Here is a 15,738-nt window from a genome sequence, read left to right on the forward strand (position 1 = left end):
TGCCTCCAGAGACGAGCCCCAGCGAGAACAGGCTGGGGGTGCACAGCCCTGCCCGGGGCTGCACTCCTGTGGGGACCCCACCCCAGGCCCTGCAAGCCTGGCTTGACCATGACTTCCCTGTGGACCCGTCCTGCCCCAGTGGCAGCTCCACAGGGGTTTGGGTGCTGGTGGGAGTCCAGAGTGACCCAGGGATTTGGTCTTAGCACCTGACAGGGAGGCCCCGGGCAGGGGCAGGTTCTGGAGACATAGCAGGATGAGTCAAGCTAAGGTGTCTGTCGCACCCAGACTGCCAGACGGAGCTGGGGACCCAGAGCCCTGCTGGGGGCTGACATCTCCTGGAGGGCCAAGGCGGGTCTGCCACAGGGACTCAGAAGCCCAGCAAGCAGCTCGCCTCGGGGGAAGGACGATGCAAGAGCGAGCCCAGCCCCCTCGGGCAGGCACCTCAAAACACACAGAATGCTCCACTCACACTGTGGGCCTCTGGGGGTGGAAGTCAGGGAGCCGCCACCCCACTTTCTTTGTAAAACATCCAGTGGATGAGTGAGTTTACACGCACAGCTTTCAGGAAGATACACACTGAACTCCTAACTGGCCGCCTCTGGGGAGCTGGAGCCTCGGCCGAGACAGGCTGGCCCTTACTGCCCACCCCTCTGTCCACCAGAAATGCCCATTCCCCCAAAATGCGTGCGTGCGTGCCTGTGGGTGTAAAGGCAACACAACTCTAATGAGAATTCCAACAGGAGTCATCAGTTAGAATTAAAGGAGGGAATAAAATTACCTCAGGATGCATCTGAGACCCAGATGCTGGACACAGGCCTAAGCGGACTCTGAAACAACAGGGACGTCCCGCCTCGCCAGGTCTCAGAGCTGATGGTGGGGGGGCCGCTGCCACGTGCGCTGCCTCCTGCCCTCCCGGTGGCTAAGGCAGCGCCCACACCCCTCGAGGAGCAGCACCTTCTCACCTGCCTCCCCGGCCTTCGCGGGTCACCCAGACCTGCCATCCCTCTGGCCAGCCATCCTCCGCACAGCCTTGTCCAGCCGCTCCAACGTGTGGGCTCCTTCCCCTCCAGCCCAAGCAGCCCCCGTCAGGGTCTCCTATGACCTCCACGTGGCCAAATCGTTGTCTACTGTGGACGGTGGGTCACCCCACCCTCCGGTCACCTGCACAACGCACCGCCCTTCGTGAACCATCAGGAAGCTCTGGCCCCCTGGGAGCCCAGCAGAGGGGGACAGTGGTCCGCACCACGGCCTGACCGCACCTGGGCCAGGACCCCGTCATGAACACCCACAGGAACCCCATTCGCGGCCTCCCCAGTGGGTGCTGGCGGCCAGCACAGCTGATCCAGGCCACGAGCCCCTGGGGCCAGGCTGGCGGCTGCCTGAGCTGCTTCCCGCGGCACAGGCCTGAATGTCCAGTGGGGGCCAGGGCTCCCCCTGGTGCGCTGAGCTGGTGATCCCCTTCCCTCCACCTGGGCTGCTCCGCGTGGGTGTCCCCTAGCACCTCAGACTCTTGACACCCAACACCGAGCCCCCCCCACCCGGTTCTGCCCCAGCTGGCCTGGCGCCCGCATGATCCAGATCCTGAAGCTGCCTCCTCCCCACCCTCCAAGCGCACCCAGAACCTGGGCCCAGGAGCATGGCTGCACCCCCCCCGCCCCCCAGGGGAACACAGTGACTGTCCTTGGCTCCAAGCCCACCCCACCCCGCACCCTGCCCCTCCACCACTCCTGAGGCTGCCCAGCCCTGCGCAGGGCCTCCCCTCAGCCGTGGCGGCTCCTGCCCCTGCGCTGGTGCTTGGCCAAGTCGCCTTCTCACCGAGGCCTTTCCTGAGCCCCCGGCAGGGCTCTGCCTCATTGCTCTGACACCCCTCTTCCTGTCCCGGTAGAGCAGCCAGTGGCTCAACGTTTGCAGAATAAGTGTATGAACTTACAGGAGCACGGACTTCCCTGGGGGTCCAGTGGTTAAGAATCCACCTTCCAAAGCAGGGGACACGGGTTCAATCCGTGGTCAGGGAACTAAGATCTCATGCGCCGTGGGGCAACTCAGCCTGCCTGCCACAACTACTGAGCACGTGAGCCACAACTACCGAGCATGTGCGCCACAACTACCGAGCACGTGCGCCACAACTACCGAGCACGTGCACCACAACTACCGAGCATGTGTGCCACAACTACCGAGCACGTGCGCCACAACTACTGAGCACATGCACCACAACCAGCCCACGCACTCCGACACACGCGTGTGCCGTGACGAAGACCCGACGCAGCCCAAAAATAAAAATAAGTAAATAAATACTTTCTCAAAAAAAGAAAAAGAAAGTACAGGAGCAATGAGACCACACTCCACCCTTCAGAGCAGCAACAAGTGCCAGGTGAACAACTACTGCCAGCAGCAATGGGGAAGTGGAGTTTCTGATGCGCTCTTTCTCAGGTAAGAAAATCACCTGGCATATTTAGGTGCAGCAGATGTGCCCTTAGGCAGTGCACGCCCTCCTGGAATGGACGTGAAACCCAGAGGGAAGGGGGCAGAGCACAGTCCTTAAAGAACAGTGCAGATGTCAGATACGACAGGAACTGGGTAGAACCAACTGGGCCCAAGATGGTGGAAGGTGACCTCCAGCAGACGTTGAGCCTCATTTTATGGCCACTGTAATGCACCAGCGAAATGACACACCCACAGGCCCCACAGTTCTGAGGCCCACTATGAAGGCCAAAGAGTGGGTGGTGGCCCAATTCCTGGGAGCCCCTGCCTCTCCCCCTAAAAAGTTGTAATAATACTCCCACTTGTTAGCCTATAGAATTACCCAGCCCATAAAAACTAACCACCCCACACTTCAGGGCCACTCTCGCCTTCTGAGAGGGACCACATTTTGCCTAAGGAATGTGTATCTCTCTAAATAAATCCACTTCTCACCTATCACTTTGCCTCTTGCTGTGAATTCCTTCTGCGCTGAGACATAGAGAACCTGAGCTTCACTAAGTCCCGAGCCCAGGTGTGTGGTTTCATTTAAAAGACAGTGAGCTGAGTCTCAGCCCTTGAGTTCGAATCCCCTGTGAGGCTCCAGGACGGTGCTTCCACACACCAGTCCTCCAGCTGCTAAGACCAATGTTCAGGCTGCACCAGGTGGCCAGATGCATCAGCAAAAGCACGGGATACGGAGCATGTCCACGATGCTCCTGTTTTACAGACAATGACCCAGGGCCACGAGGTGTGAGCCTTGTCCACACCAGTGACAAAGAGACGTCACACCCCCTCTGAGGGCCTTGTGAGGACGGTGAGGTTAATGAGAGCACTTGACTAAGTGTCACCTCATCCGATTAGATTAACGCAAACCCAGTGTTGGCCCGAGGCACAGAGGGGTGGAGAGGGAGAAGGGCACAAGATTCCCACCTGCAGTGGGTCCCAGGAAAGCACGAGAGCAGAAGACCTCTGCCTCGGATAACGTCTGCGAGTTGCCAAAGAAAAAAAGCGTATCGTAAAGTATGCTGGTTGCTCTGCTCTGAATGTCCGTGTCCCCCAAATGCATGTTATGTGTTGAAATCCTGATGCCCAATGTGAGGGTGTTAGGAGGTGTGGCCTTTGGGAGGTGCTTAGGTCAGGAGGTGGAGTCCCCTTGATAAGAGACGCCACAGAGCTCCCTCACCCCCTCCTCCATGTGTGGACACAGAAGTCTGCAGCCAGGGAAAGGGCCTCACCCGACCCTGCTGGACCCCTGACCTTGGACATCCGGCCTCCACCCTGTGAAAAATCAACATCTGTGGCTTTACAGGCTGCCCGGTCTGTGAGGCTTTGTTATAGCAGCCCAAATGGAAGAAGAAACATTCTGATAAGATAGGGAAAACAAATTTAAAAAACGATACTATCTGGTTTTTCATTTTTCTTTACTTGCACTTTGGTAGACAAGAGGGTCTGGGTCCCCTGTAACAAGTCTGTGCCAGATGCAAAAATATGCAGAAAACACTGCAGGCTGCTAACCGACACGGCTGGGAGGACACCAGAGCCACCTGGGCTGAACCCGGCTTTTACCAGGCCACGCCCACCTCCATTCCCAGAGCTCCAGGCATCAGGGAGAACAGGTGGGCAGGACAAATCCTTTTCAGATGGTCCCCAGAGCTGGAATCACCACCACCGAGGGTCAGAACTGGCTCTAAGGAGCTGCCTAGGGAGCCCATGCTGCCCCAACACAGGGGCAAGCACAAAAAGCACCCACCCCAGGGGTGCCCGCAACAGCGACCCAACCACCCACCGGACCCAGCCACCCACCCAGGGTTCACCATCACTCTTCAAATGCAGGAATTTCATTACGTTTGGAAATCTCCCCAGGGAATAACAAACCAAACCAGAACAGGCCAACATTCTCTGCAGCAGTGGTCACACTGCAGTGAGACTCTGCGAAGAGAAGTCTGGCTCAGGTGGTGACTAAGGGACGGGAACTAAAAACAGGACTTCAGAGACACAAGGAGCTTAGGATTTAACCTCTGTTATTATTTTGCTTTGTAAACTAGGCTTTAGTACCTTCAGTATCACTCTTGCTTGAACTGCTGATGATCTTGATGTAAAAAAAAGCCTTCCTTCCAGAGACCCTCGTCCACAGTGACAGGCATGACAGACATTCCCAGTCCCCGGTCTGCGGTGGGTGGCTCCCAGGGTCTCCCCCCTCTTCCTCACAATTCTCACCCCTAGGTTTTCCTGCTGGAAGGCCCGCCCCCTCTTTCTTCATCTCCACAGAGCCTCACCCTCCAGGGTGGAAGCACCTTCCAAAGAGGCAGTTCTGAGCCACCTCTAAGCCCCAAAACACAACCCTGCAACCTTCGGAAGTAAATGATCACAGACATGCATCCACATGGATAGCTTTCCTACACACCAGCAACACGGAGTCAGAAAACACACAGGGAAAAAGATTCTATTCACAGAGGGCAACAAGAAATCTTAGAAATGTGATGATAATTCTGTATCCACACTGTATCCACAAAGCCACAGTGCCAAGAGCCAAGTGGGACTGGACTGTAAGGGAAGAGCAGGGCCACATCTATAAACAAACAGAGACACTCCCGGTGTTGAAATCATGGGGAAGATGGTTCAGTAACCAGCACTTGGACAATGGGTCTAAAATTAGACCTTTGTACAAAGCTCAACTAGTCTCCCAGAAAGCTAGGCATAAAGCAGAGATTAAAAAAATACGACAGGGTAAAAAATGAGATCATTTTACATCATAAACTGAAAGCATTCGGCTAATGAATGAATTAAGAGCTAATTTTTTAAGTTAAATCATAAAAACCTGAATAAAGTCTGAGAGGCAGAGACCCACAGATCTGCTGCATCAAAATCAAAACCTTTGCAACCTCAAAGCACCACGAATCCCAGAAATGAGCCCAAGACTTGGGAGAATTTAACACATGACAAAGGTGGTTTTCGAAATCAATGGAGAAATAAATTATTCAGTAGGTAGTATCAGGATTTAGAGAAAAAACTGAAGCTGGGTTGCCAACTTGCCCCACAACCAAAATGATTCCAGATGGAGGCAGCATTTCACAAGTACCGGCGAAAAACAAGAGTTTATTTTAAAACTAATCTTGGAATAGGGAAAGCCCTTTCAAACACAGCACAAAGCCAAAAGCCTCGAGAGTAAATATTTGACCATTAAACACTCGAAATCCTGCATCTCAAAACAGAGCAAAACATCACACGGAGTCAAGTGACCGTTTGAGCACAGTAGCTTCGACACGCAGGTTCAAGAACCGAGCCGACGAGAAAGAAAAGGCCAAGGGCAGCGCCCAGCGCGGGCTCGGCTGCGCGCCACCCCCGCCAGCGCCCGGCCAGCGCCCGGCAGCCGGACGCCCGCGGACCCCGCGCCAGGCTGGGCGCGCTCACGGAAAAGGGCTCTTCGCTGCACCCGGGAAACGAGCTCGACGGAAGACGGAGGCGGGAGTGGAACTCGGGAGGGAGCGCCTTCCCCAGAGGGACGCCGAGGGCGACCCCGCGCACAGCCGGGCGCCGCGCGAGGCCGGAGCTCGCGGGGTTCCAGGACCACCCGCCGGCCAGGCCTCGCCATTGGCGGGGGCTGGGCGGGGAGGGCCCGGGGCCCGCGAGAGAGGGCCGCGAAGGGCAGGGGCGCGCGCGGAAAGCACCCGGCCGCGCAGAGGGCCCCGTCCGCCCGCCGCGCGGGCCAAGGGTCCCAGGGCTGCGCGAGCCCTGACTCACCGTCCCCGCCGCAGCCTCACGCGCAGGGGCGGCCGCCCGCACGGCGCTCAGACAAAGGGGACGCCCCGCCCCGCCTGCGCTCGCGCCAATCCCGGAGCGCCCCACCTCCCAGGGCCCCGCCCACGCCCCCCAGGCCTCCACTCCCGGAGCGCGACACTTCCCAGGCCGCCGGGGGCCCCGCCTCCCCCGCCCCCCCCCGCCCGGCGCCCTTCTCCTGACGGACGCCGGCTCCTAGACCCCGGAGCCACCGAGAGAGGCGGCCTCCGCAGCGCCTAGAGAGGCCGCACCGCGTCCGGGCCGCCCACGGGGCGGGTCCTCGGGCCTCCGCGCGGCCGGTCCCCGCCCCGCTGCCGCCGGGCGTCACCCCGCCGAGGCGGGGCCTGGCGCGGGCTGGCGAGGGTCTTCGTGGGCGGCGGTGGCCGCCTCCCCGTGCCCCTGCGCCGGCGTGTGCGCCCCTCGGGGGGCGGCGGGCGGTCCGGGGCGGCCGGTATGGAGGGCCAGCGAGAGCGGGAGGAAGGGGTGGTCGTCGCCGCGTCCGCCGCCCCCGCCGGCTCCCCCAGGGCGGCACGTCGGCCGGGGCTCGGGAAGAGCTCGGCAGGGCGGGGGGCCGGCGGGCTGGTCTGGGGCGAGGCCCGAGGCTGGAGGCGGGGGCGGGTGGGCAGCAGGCGCCGGCTCGGGGGCGGAGAGCGCGCTCAGCTGCCCACGGGGTCGCGGCCAGCACCCCCCGCCCCGGGGAACAGGGCCCCGCTGCCGCGGGACGGAAGCCCAGCGTCAGGTCGTCCGAGTCGGCGCCGTGAGTGGACCCTCCCCGATGGTCTCGGCCGGTTGCCAGTGTTAACGTAATGAGACACGGAGCCCCCAGCTAGACGCGGAAGGCGGCTGCTTAAGTTACGGCCCAGCAGCGTCCTCGCTGTGCTTCTGCCTCTTTATGAAAACCGCTCCCCCAGCGCGTGTTGGCAGAGCGCTGCTAACCACTTTTGGTTCGTCGCTGCCACGATTCCTATGTTTCCTCAAATAACCTCTTCAAAAAATCTGATATGCCTCAGTTTACCTTTTAACAACGCGGCGTGAGCGCTCTCCTAGCAGTCTTGGTCCCAACAGAGAACTGAAGCTTCTAGGACCTTCTCAGCACACCCTGCTTTCTTTTTCTCCTCTGCAACTTGTTTTAAAAATGTTTATTCCTCAAGGTTGAGAGATTGTTGTACAGCGGAAACCGGCACAACATTGTAAAGCAATTACACTCCAATAAAGATCTGAAGAAAAAACACCATATTAAAATACATATTGAACATATATTAAAATGTAATAAGCATAATAAAGGTTGAAAGAACGATACAATGAACACCTGCATTCATTGTGTTCAACGACTAGTATTTGGCTACTCTTTTTTAGCAGTTCAACAGCTAGCATTTGCGTGTGTCTAGCTCTGTCACTTCCGTCTCTGCTTCACAAGCATGGTATTTACTGAGTGCCTGTTGCATGCTAGGCACTGCTCTAAGTGCTGGGGCTACATGAGTGAGTAAGACAAGCAACATTCCCAGTAAGTCCCTGTTCTGGACCTTACCTGTGAGTGGAGAAAGCAGGCAGTACACACAATCAGTGTGTGAGGTAGAGAGTGTGTCCAGAGGTGGTGCGAGCTGTGAAAGGTCCGGGCAGGTGTCACTGCCACTCACAATGTCCCCGGGCCCACTGGGTGGCACAAGACAGCAACAGGCCTGCACCTGCTCCACCTTCCTTCTGCAGGACACCCACATCATCAAGGAAAACAAAGCCTTTTCAGTGTGTCCTCAGAGGCTGCAGCTCACGACCACAGGTCCCAGCTTGTCCTTGGCCTCCTGTCTTGCTCCAGCATCAGACGTAAGTACAACAGCGGACGGGAACTGCTTATGTCCCACAGTTGCATGAGGTGTAATCCCTTTAACACATATATTATTTATACAATTTTTTATTTGTATAATTTCTATCTCCGAGTGGTTCTGCCTCTCTGAGTGAGCTCATACAGCACCCTTAAAAACAGCCCATGTGCCTGTGTGTGCAGACATATACTCTCGAATTAAGATCCCACATGCCTCACAGCGTGCCCCCCCCAAAAAAAAAAACCACTCATGGGACTTCCTAGGTGGCGCAGTGGTTAAGAACCCGCCTGCCAATGCAGGGGACAGGGGTTCGAGCCCTGCTCTGGGAAGATTTCACATGCCACAGAGCAACTAAGCCCGTGCACCAAAACTGTTGAGTCTGTGCCCTAGAGCTCATGAGCCACAACTATTGAGCCCATGTGCCGCAACTATTGAAGCCCATGTGCCTAGAGCCCGTGCTCCGCAACAAGAGAAGCCACTGCAATGAGGAGCCCACACACCACAACAAAGAGTAGCCCCCGCTCTCAGCAACTAGAGAAAACCTGTGTGCAGCAACGAAAACCCAATGCAGCCAATAAATAAATAAAATAAATTAATTAATTAAAAAAAACCCCACTCATAACCAGGGAAATGCAAATTATATCTCTTTTAAGCACCTTTCCCACTTATTCCTCTGGCGCCTCAGTGCTCCAGGGATTCTGTTCATTTTGTGCGCTGGCGTGTCCCCAGCACCTGGAGGAGAGCCTAGCGAGTCAGTGAACGAAGGGATGAATGGCAGTGATGGACAGACACCTCACACACCACCACACTGTCCATATCGATCTGCGTGACGAAGGGACACGTTTTTTCCTCCAGCACCTCTTCTGGGAACTGACCCATAGATCTGACTGCGCTTGGGAAACGACTCCTGTGAGCCCCATCGGGGTCCTTTGCTGGATGGCAGGAGGGTGTGAGGAGACCGGGCCCTCAGCTGTCCACACATGTTGTCCAGGAGGAGGTGACTCCCTAACTCTCCAGGCTTCCAGTCTCCCGGATTTCCTTTATCTGCAGCAGGCAAAGCAGAGGTTTTTCCCTTTTAGCTTCTTATTCTCGAACATTTCAAAGACACACAAAGGTAAGGAAAGTGTATAATGAAACTGCATGTCCAGTACACAACTGCACCAGTGGTTGACCCACAGCCAATCTCTTCTCACCTATTCTTTACCCAGTTACCTCCTTCCCATCCCATCATTTCCATATGTCTCTAAAAAATAAGGACCCTTACAAAAGGTAATTATGAAGCCATTATCATACCTAAATAGTAACCATTATCCCCTGTTATGAAATGTCCAGTGTCTGATTCTCCCATCTGTCTCATACATTATTTTCATTTTTCACAATTGGTTTGTGTAAATCAGGATTCAAACCAGGTACACAAATGCGCAATGCATTTGGTCGACAGGCTCTAAAGTCTCTTAATCTATAGCCTTTTCCCGCCTCTTTTTTTTCCTGTTTGAAATTTATTTATTAAAATCAGGTCATGCATCCTGTGGAGTTTCTCACACTTGGGATTTTGCCATTTGGATTCTTGTGGTGCCCTTCTGTCCTTAGACGTTCCTGCAAACGTACAGAGACTAATTGGGTTTAGGTTGGCGGGGACAAGAATACGTCACAAGTGGATGCTTGGATTTCCACTGACAGTCATTGCCTGGGTGCAGTTCACTCGGAGTTTGCAAGACGGTGACATTCTGGTATTGGTGTCCCTTCAGATGTTGACATTCTGGTACTGGGATCCCTTCTGTATTTGTGGGAACAGTTCTGTAAAGACAGACTTATCCATATCAAGTGTTTGGTTGCCTTGAAATATGGTCCATAGAGAAAAGGCAAGTTAAATGCTTCATTATTCTGAAAGTTAGTAAATAAAGGCAATATTTATTAGGTTTTCTAGCATTCTCCAGAGGTGACCAACTAAGTACTTTTTTTCCCTATTATCATTTGAACTCAAAAATTATAATATATTTAATGTGTTTTAATTCATTACAGTTTTGAACATTAATACTCATATCCTCCTGTCTTTGGTCAGTGGGAACCTCTTCAAGTTGGCCCTGAGTCTTTTTGACACAAGCCCTTTGATCAGTGATTTCTTCCTAGATTTCTAATATGACAAGATGTCCCAGGCTCAGCTCCCACACCCCCTGGATCCTCAGGCTGGAACCTGTGTTTGTTTCAAGAGCCCTAGTCCATCTGGGTGGGAAATGGAGGCCACAGAGGTGGGGGGTGGGGGGTGGGGCTCCAGGGATGCTCATTGCCAGTAGACAGAGCTAGGACATATTACTTTAAATGTAAAAAAAAAAAAAAAAAGAAAAAAAAAAGGAAAAAATGAATTCAGTAATTCAGTGATATTTAAAGTTCAAATTTAGAGCTAGGTGGTTTTAACTTTATTTTATTTTATTTTGTTATTTTTTTAATATAGGCTGTGCTCACTGCCATCTTGGCTCAGGTCACCCGTGGGCTCTGATTACAGGACAGGATCTGCTACAAAGCCATGAAGACCAGGGTCAGAAAGCACTTGGCACCCCCAACCCTGACCCCCACAACTCGACCCCAGGCCGGGATAGAGGCAGATTGGAAGACCCTTCCCCAGCTTCTACTCACCAGAGGTCTGGTTTTATATTTGTATCTGTTTTTCCTATATTTAAAATCCTGGACCCCAATTATCTAAACACAGTTATTTATTTACTTTATTATTTGTATGTAATGGTGTCAGAATATCAATGTCAATATTATTAACAGTATGATTATTGAAAATAGTCTAGATTTTAAAAACATATTTATTGGGCTTCCTAGGTGGTACAGTGGTTAAGAATCCACCTGCCAATGCAGGGGACATGGGTTCGATCCCTGCTCCAGGAAGATCCCACATGCCACAGAGCAACTAAGCCCGTGAGCCACAACTACTGAGTCCATGTGCTGCAACTACTGAAGCTCATGCGCCTAGAGCCCATGCTCCACAACAAGAGAAGCCACAGCAATGAGGAGCCCGCGCACCACAATGAAGAGCAGCCCCCACTGACCGCAACTAAAAGAAAGCCCGCGCACAGCAAAAAAGACCCAACACAGCCAATAAAATAAATTAATTTAAAAAACCCAACATATTTATTTATTTTTATTTTTTGGCTGCATCGGGTCTTGGTTGCGGCACACAGGATCTTTCATTGGGGCATGTGGGCTCCTCCTTGCAGTGTGCAGGCTTCTCTCAGTTGTGGTGCACAGGCTCAGTGGCATGTGGGATCTTAGTTCCCTGACCAGAGATCAAACCAGCGTCCACTGCATTGCAAGACAGATTTTCAACCACTGGACCACTAGGGAAGTTCCTAGCCTAGATTTTTGGGGTTTTTTTTCAGTTCTTCTTGTTGTTAGGATATATCCCACTTGGAATATTACGCTGCTTCAAAGTAAATTGAAAATTTTTGTTTCTGTGGGGTTAAGACCCTAACTCTGTTCATTCACTTGTTTCATTTTGGTTTTGCTTTTTAAAGTTGTATTTTTTTGTTTTGTTTTTTTGTTTTTTTTTTTGGCACACGGGCTTACTTGCTCTGCAGCATGTGGGATCTTCCTGGAGCTGGGATCGAACCCGTGACCTCTGCATTGGTAGGCGGATTCTTAACCACTGCGCCACCTAGGAAGCCCCTAAAGTTGTATTTTTTGAATTTCGATATAATTTTGTTTTATGATTATGGAAAACTTACATGGTTCCAAAGTCAAGTTTACAAAACAAAGTACATTCAGAGGTCTTGCTCCTCTCCCTGTTCCCACTGACCTTGTACCGTCACAAGGTCAGTAGCCGTTTATTAGTAGCCATTTATCGATGCTATAGTTTCTCCCTCCATTTCGAAAACTCTGAGTGAACCTCAATGAACAGTAGTTCTGCCCCAACTGCCCTGCATTTTGGCGTTTTTCCCTTCACGGTCCTGGCGATCTCTCCTCTGCAGAGTCTAGGGATGTCCCTTTCTCCTCTCAGCAGCTGTAGTCGCCTCTGTTGTGAATATGCATAGTGTATTCAGCCAGTCTGCTATGACTGGACATCTGTTGCCATTTAAATTAGTGCTATAATGAGTAGCTTTATATAGGTCTGTTCATAGTTTTGCAAGTTTAATTTCAGGGTAGATTCTAGAAATGGACATTTGTAATCTGTTTTTGCTGTATGTTGCCCAGTTTCCTTCCACAGGGTTGTAGGATCTTGCATTTCCACTGGCGATGTTTCCTCACAGCCTTGTGGACCAAGGGTGTTGTCAACTATTTGGTATTTTGCTAATCTGAGAAGCAAGAAATGGCATCTTGGTGTGGTTTCCTTTCGCATCTTTCTTGGGGGTGAAGTTGAGCATCTTTTCATATGTTTAAGAGCCACTTTCACTTGCTTGTCTGTGAACTTGCTTGCTGGTCTCTTCCCTCTGATTTTAGAAGCACTATTATGTTTTCTTTTTTCTTTTTAAGTTCCAGATCAACCTTTTCACTGAAATATTACAATCGCTAAAGGCGTCATCATCGTCATTACCATTATAATAATCATCTAAAGACACAGGTGTAAGATATTATACCAAACATAAATCATGTTTTAGGAAACAATAATCTTTCCCTACATAAGCATATATGCAACAAAACTTTCTGAATTGTGCACCCAAGTGCAAACCATTCTAATATAATATCATTCATTTATGTTGTATTTTAACTTTTTCTATAAACTAAATTAGATTCTAAAATACTGTTTATTGAGTTCTGACCATGTCTGAGGCACTTTGTATGAATTTTCTCGACAACAGTGAAATTAGAGAATATTATTTACATATAATATTATCAACAGAAACTGAGCATTATGAAATTTAACAAACTTGTCACAGAAATTGTAAGTACTAGACCTAGAATCACATCCTACATCTAACTATGAAATCTAAGAAGCACTATTATGTTAATCCTTTGTAACATAAATTGCAGGTTTTTAAAAGCTCTGTTTTTAACACCAAATTATTTAAGATTTAACAAGTTTTAATACCAACTCATTTAAGATTAAAAATTGGGGGGAAAAAAAGCCCATACAGTCTTTTTTGATGCAACCTGAAAAGTTACAATAGGAATCAATTTGAGGGCTTCCCTGGTGGTGCAGTGGTTAAGAATCCGCCTACCAATGCAGGGGACATGGGTTCTGGTCTGGGAAGATCCCACATGCTGCAGAACAGCCAAACCCATGTGCCACAACTACTAAACCAGTGCTCTAGAGCCCGCGAGCCACAACTACTGAGCCCACACACCTAGAGCCCATGTTCCACAACAAGAGAAGCCACCACAATGAGAGGCCCAAGCACCGCAATGAAGAGTAGCCCCCACTCTCCACAGCTAGAGAAGGTCCGTGCATAGCAACAAAGACCCAGCATAGCCAATAAATAAAAAAATTAAAAAAAATCATTTTGATGCCAGAGAGATGGTTGTAAAGAGGAGACTTCAAAATCACTTTTAACATATTCTCTAAACCGGATTTCATCAACTTTCATCATTCACTTCATCCCCAACCTAATTAATGTGCACAGCTGAGGATACTTAGAAACACCCTGTTCAGAGAAGAGAAATGGAAATTTCTTAGGGGGAAATACACTATAAGGCTACATTGATCTTTAAAAACATTTGACTGCTGTGTCTTTTCTAAAGGTTTTATTGTGGTATAAATTGCACATATTTAATTGTTCACTTTGATATAAATGTATGCCTGTGAGACCATCCCTGCAACTGAGAGACAATGAACATATCCATCAGCCCTAAACACAGGCCCTTTCCCATCGCCTGCAAGGAATCTACTGTCCCTTTAGCTCAGTTTGCATTCTCTAGAGTCATATATGTGGAGTCCTAGAGCAGTTATTATTTTGGGGGTGGGTGGGCCTGGCTTCTTTCACTCAGCATATTTATTTTGAGATTTTTTTTGGATTGCTGCATGTATCAATAGTTTGTCCCTTTGAGGGGGGGGGGGCAGCGTAGCATTCCACTGTAAGAATGTATCACAATGTATTTACTCATTTACCTGTAATAGACATTGGGTTGTTTCCAGGTTTTGGCTATGGCAGCTAAAACTGTTGCAGAGGTTTTGAAGAGGAAAATTAGAAACTTGCACTCAGCTAAAAATAACTCCATGTTCCCTCTGCTTTTGTAAAATATGCTTGCTGTGCCCCAGAAAACAAAAACAGGATGACTTAGCAATCAAATGTAACCATAGGATGTTTTGCTAAATATGGAATGTTTCACACCTGCTCTTGTAAGTTTCTGTTTGGAAACATCTCTGCTCTGTAAACCAAGTAACCAATCTACCAATGCTAACTGCAAACATGTGCACAGACTCCTATAAAAGTAAAGCTCACTCTGAGCTCAGGGCCCAGAACATTGGAGCGTTAGCTCGTCTGTGGCTGCTGGTTTAGTAAATCTGAGTTCTCCAACCCTCCGGGTGTGTCGGACCGATTTCTGCAACATTTCATTTATGTGTCTTTGTCTGGACCTGTGTTTTCCTTCCTCTTGGGTAAATATCTAGAGGGGCATGGCTGGGTGGCATAACAGATGTATGTTTAACTTTCTAAGGACTTGCTGACCTCTTTTCAAAGTATTTTTAACCACTTCATATGCCCCAGCAGATGTGATGTTTCTCCACACACTGCTCACATTTGGTATAGTCAGTTGTTTCCCAAATCAGCCATTCCAGTGGGTGCAGAGTGGTGTCTCTCCGTGGCTCTAATTTGCATCACTGTAATGCTCAGCATTGTTGGATAGCTGTTCTTGTGCTTATTTGCCGTCTCTATATATTCTGTGGTGAAGTGTCTGTTCAGATCTTTTGCCTGTTTTTTGTTGGGTTATTTGTCTTCAAATTGAGTTCTAGGGGTTCAAGTCTTTTTTTGGATATATGTTTTGCAAATACTTTCTCCCAGTTTATGCTTTGCCTTTTCATCTCATTTAATTTCAAGGATCAAATGTTTTAAATTTTAACAAGGTCCTATTCACTGATTTCCTTCCTTGAAATTTCCTGCCTTTTGTGTCCTATTTAATAAATCATCACTAAAGTGAAGGTCAGTACGGTTTTCTCCTGTGTTTTCTTTTAGAAGTTTCTGCTTTACATTTTGGTTGATGATACATTTTGAGTTAATTTTTTTATATGGTGTGGGGTAAGGACAGAGAATCATTTTGTTGGTATATGGTTATTCAATAATTGCAGCACCATTTGTTGAAAGTGAAACCCTAATTTTAAATAACCTTTTATATATTAATTTTATATATGCTATGTATAAGTTGTAAATACTTCCTCCAGTTTGTCATTTGTCTTTTTACTTTGATTATATAGGTTTTGATCATGCAAAAATTTATTTCTGTGTAGTCAAATTTATCATTGTTTTCCCTTATTGTTTCTTTTTAAAAAATCTTATTTATTTATTATTTAATTTACTGGCTGCTTTGGGTCTTTATTGCTGCACTCGGGCTTTCTCTAGTTGTGGAGAGCCAGGGCTACTCTTTGCGGTGTGCGGGCTTCTCATTGCAGTGGCTTCTCTTCTTGTGGAACATGGGCGCTAGGCATTCGGGCTTCAGTAGTTGCAGCACGCGGGCTCAGTCGTTGTGGCACACGGGCTTAGTTGCTCTGTGGCTTTCGGGATCTTCCCAGACCAGGGGTTGAACCTGT

General features: G+C 49.9%; 2 protein-coding genes across 12 annotated transcripts in view; one reads left to right on the forward strand and one right to left on the reverse strand.

The window, feature by feature from the left end:
• The window catches only part of ZNF250 (zinc finger protein 250), a 50,799-nt gene that overhangs the window by 14,348 nt on the left and 20,713 nt on the right, over nt 1–15,738 (reverse strand). For 2 of the 11 annotated variants that reach the window (XM_057736808.1, XM_057736802.1), the window contains exons 1-2: nt 1,931–4,654; nt 963–1,161 (exon numbers count right to left, since the gene is read on the reverse strand). Coding sequence is in view for 2 of the 11 variants with exons in the window: in XM_057736800.1 (XP_057592783.1) it covers nt 4,516–4,720 (205 nt within the window). In the remaining 9 variants the exon portion in view is untranslated. The other 9 variants (XM_057736800.1, XM_057736799.1, XM_057736809.1 and 6 more) reach the window with 7 other exon arrangements.
• On the forward strand, nt 5,516–15,107 carry LOC130854341 (collagen EMF1-alpha-like). Its single transcript, XM_057737033.1, has 7 exons — nt 5,516–5,535; nt 5,730–6,054; nt 6,437–6,994; nt 7,945–8,058; nt 8,913–9,171; nt 10,510–10,696; nt 11,639–15,107. Exons 1-7 carry the CDS (start codon nt 5,516–5,518, stop codon nt 11,853–11,855), a joined length of 1,680 nt encoding a protein of 559 aa, XP_057593016.1. The 3' UTR covers nt 11,856–15,107.

Source organism: Hippopotamus amphibius, chromosome 5, assembly GCF_030028045.1.
Source record: "Hippopotamus amphibius kiboko isolate mHipAmp2 chromosome 5, mHipAmp2.hap2, whole genome shotgun sequence".
Classification (NCBI taxonomy): domain Eukaryota; kingdom Metazoa; phylum Chordata; class Mammalia; order Artiodactyla; family Hippopotamidae; genus Hippopotamus; species Hippopotamus amphibius.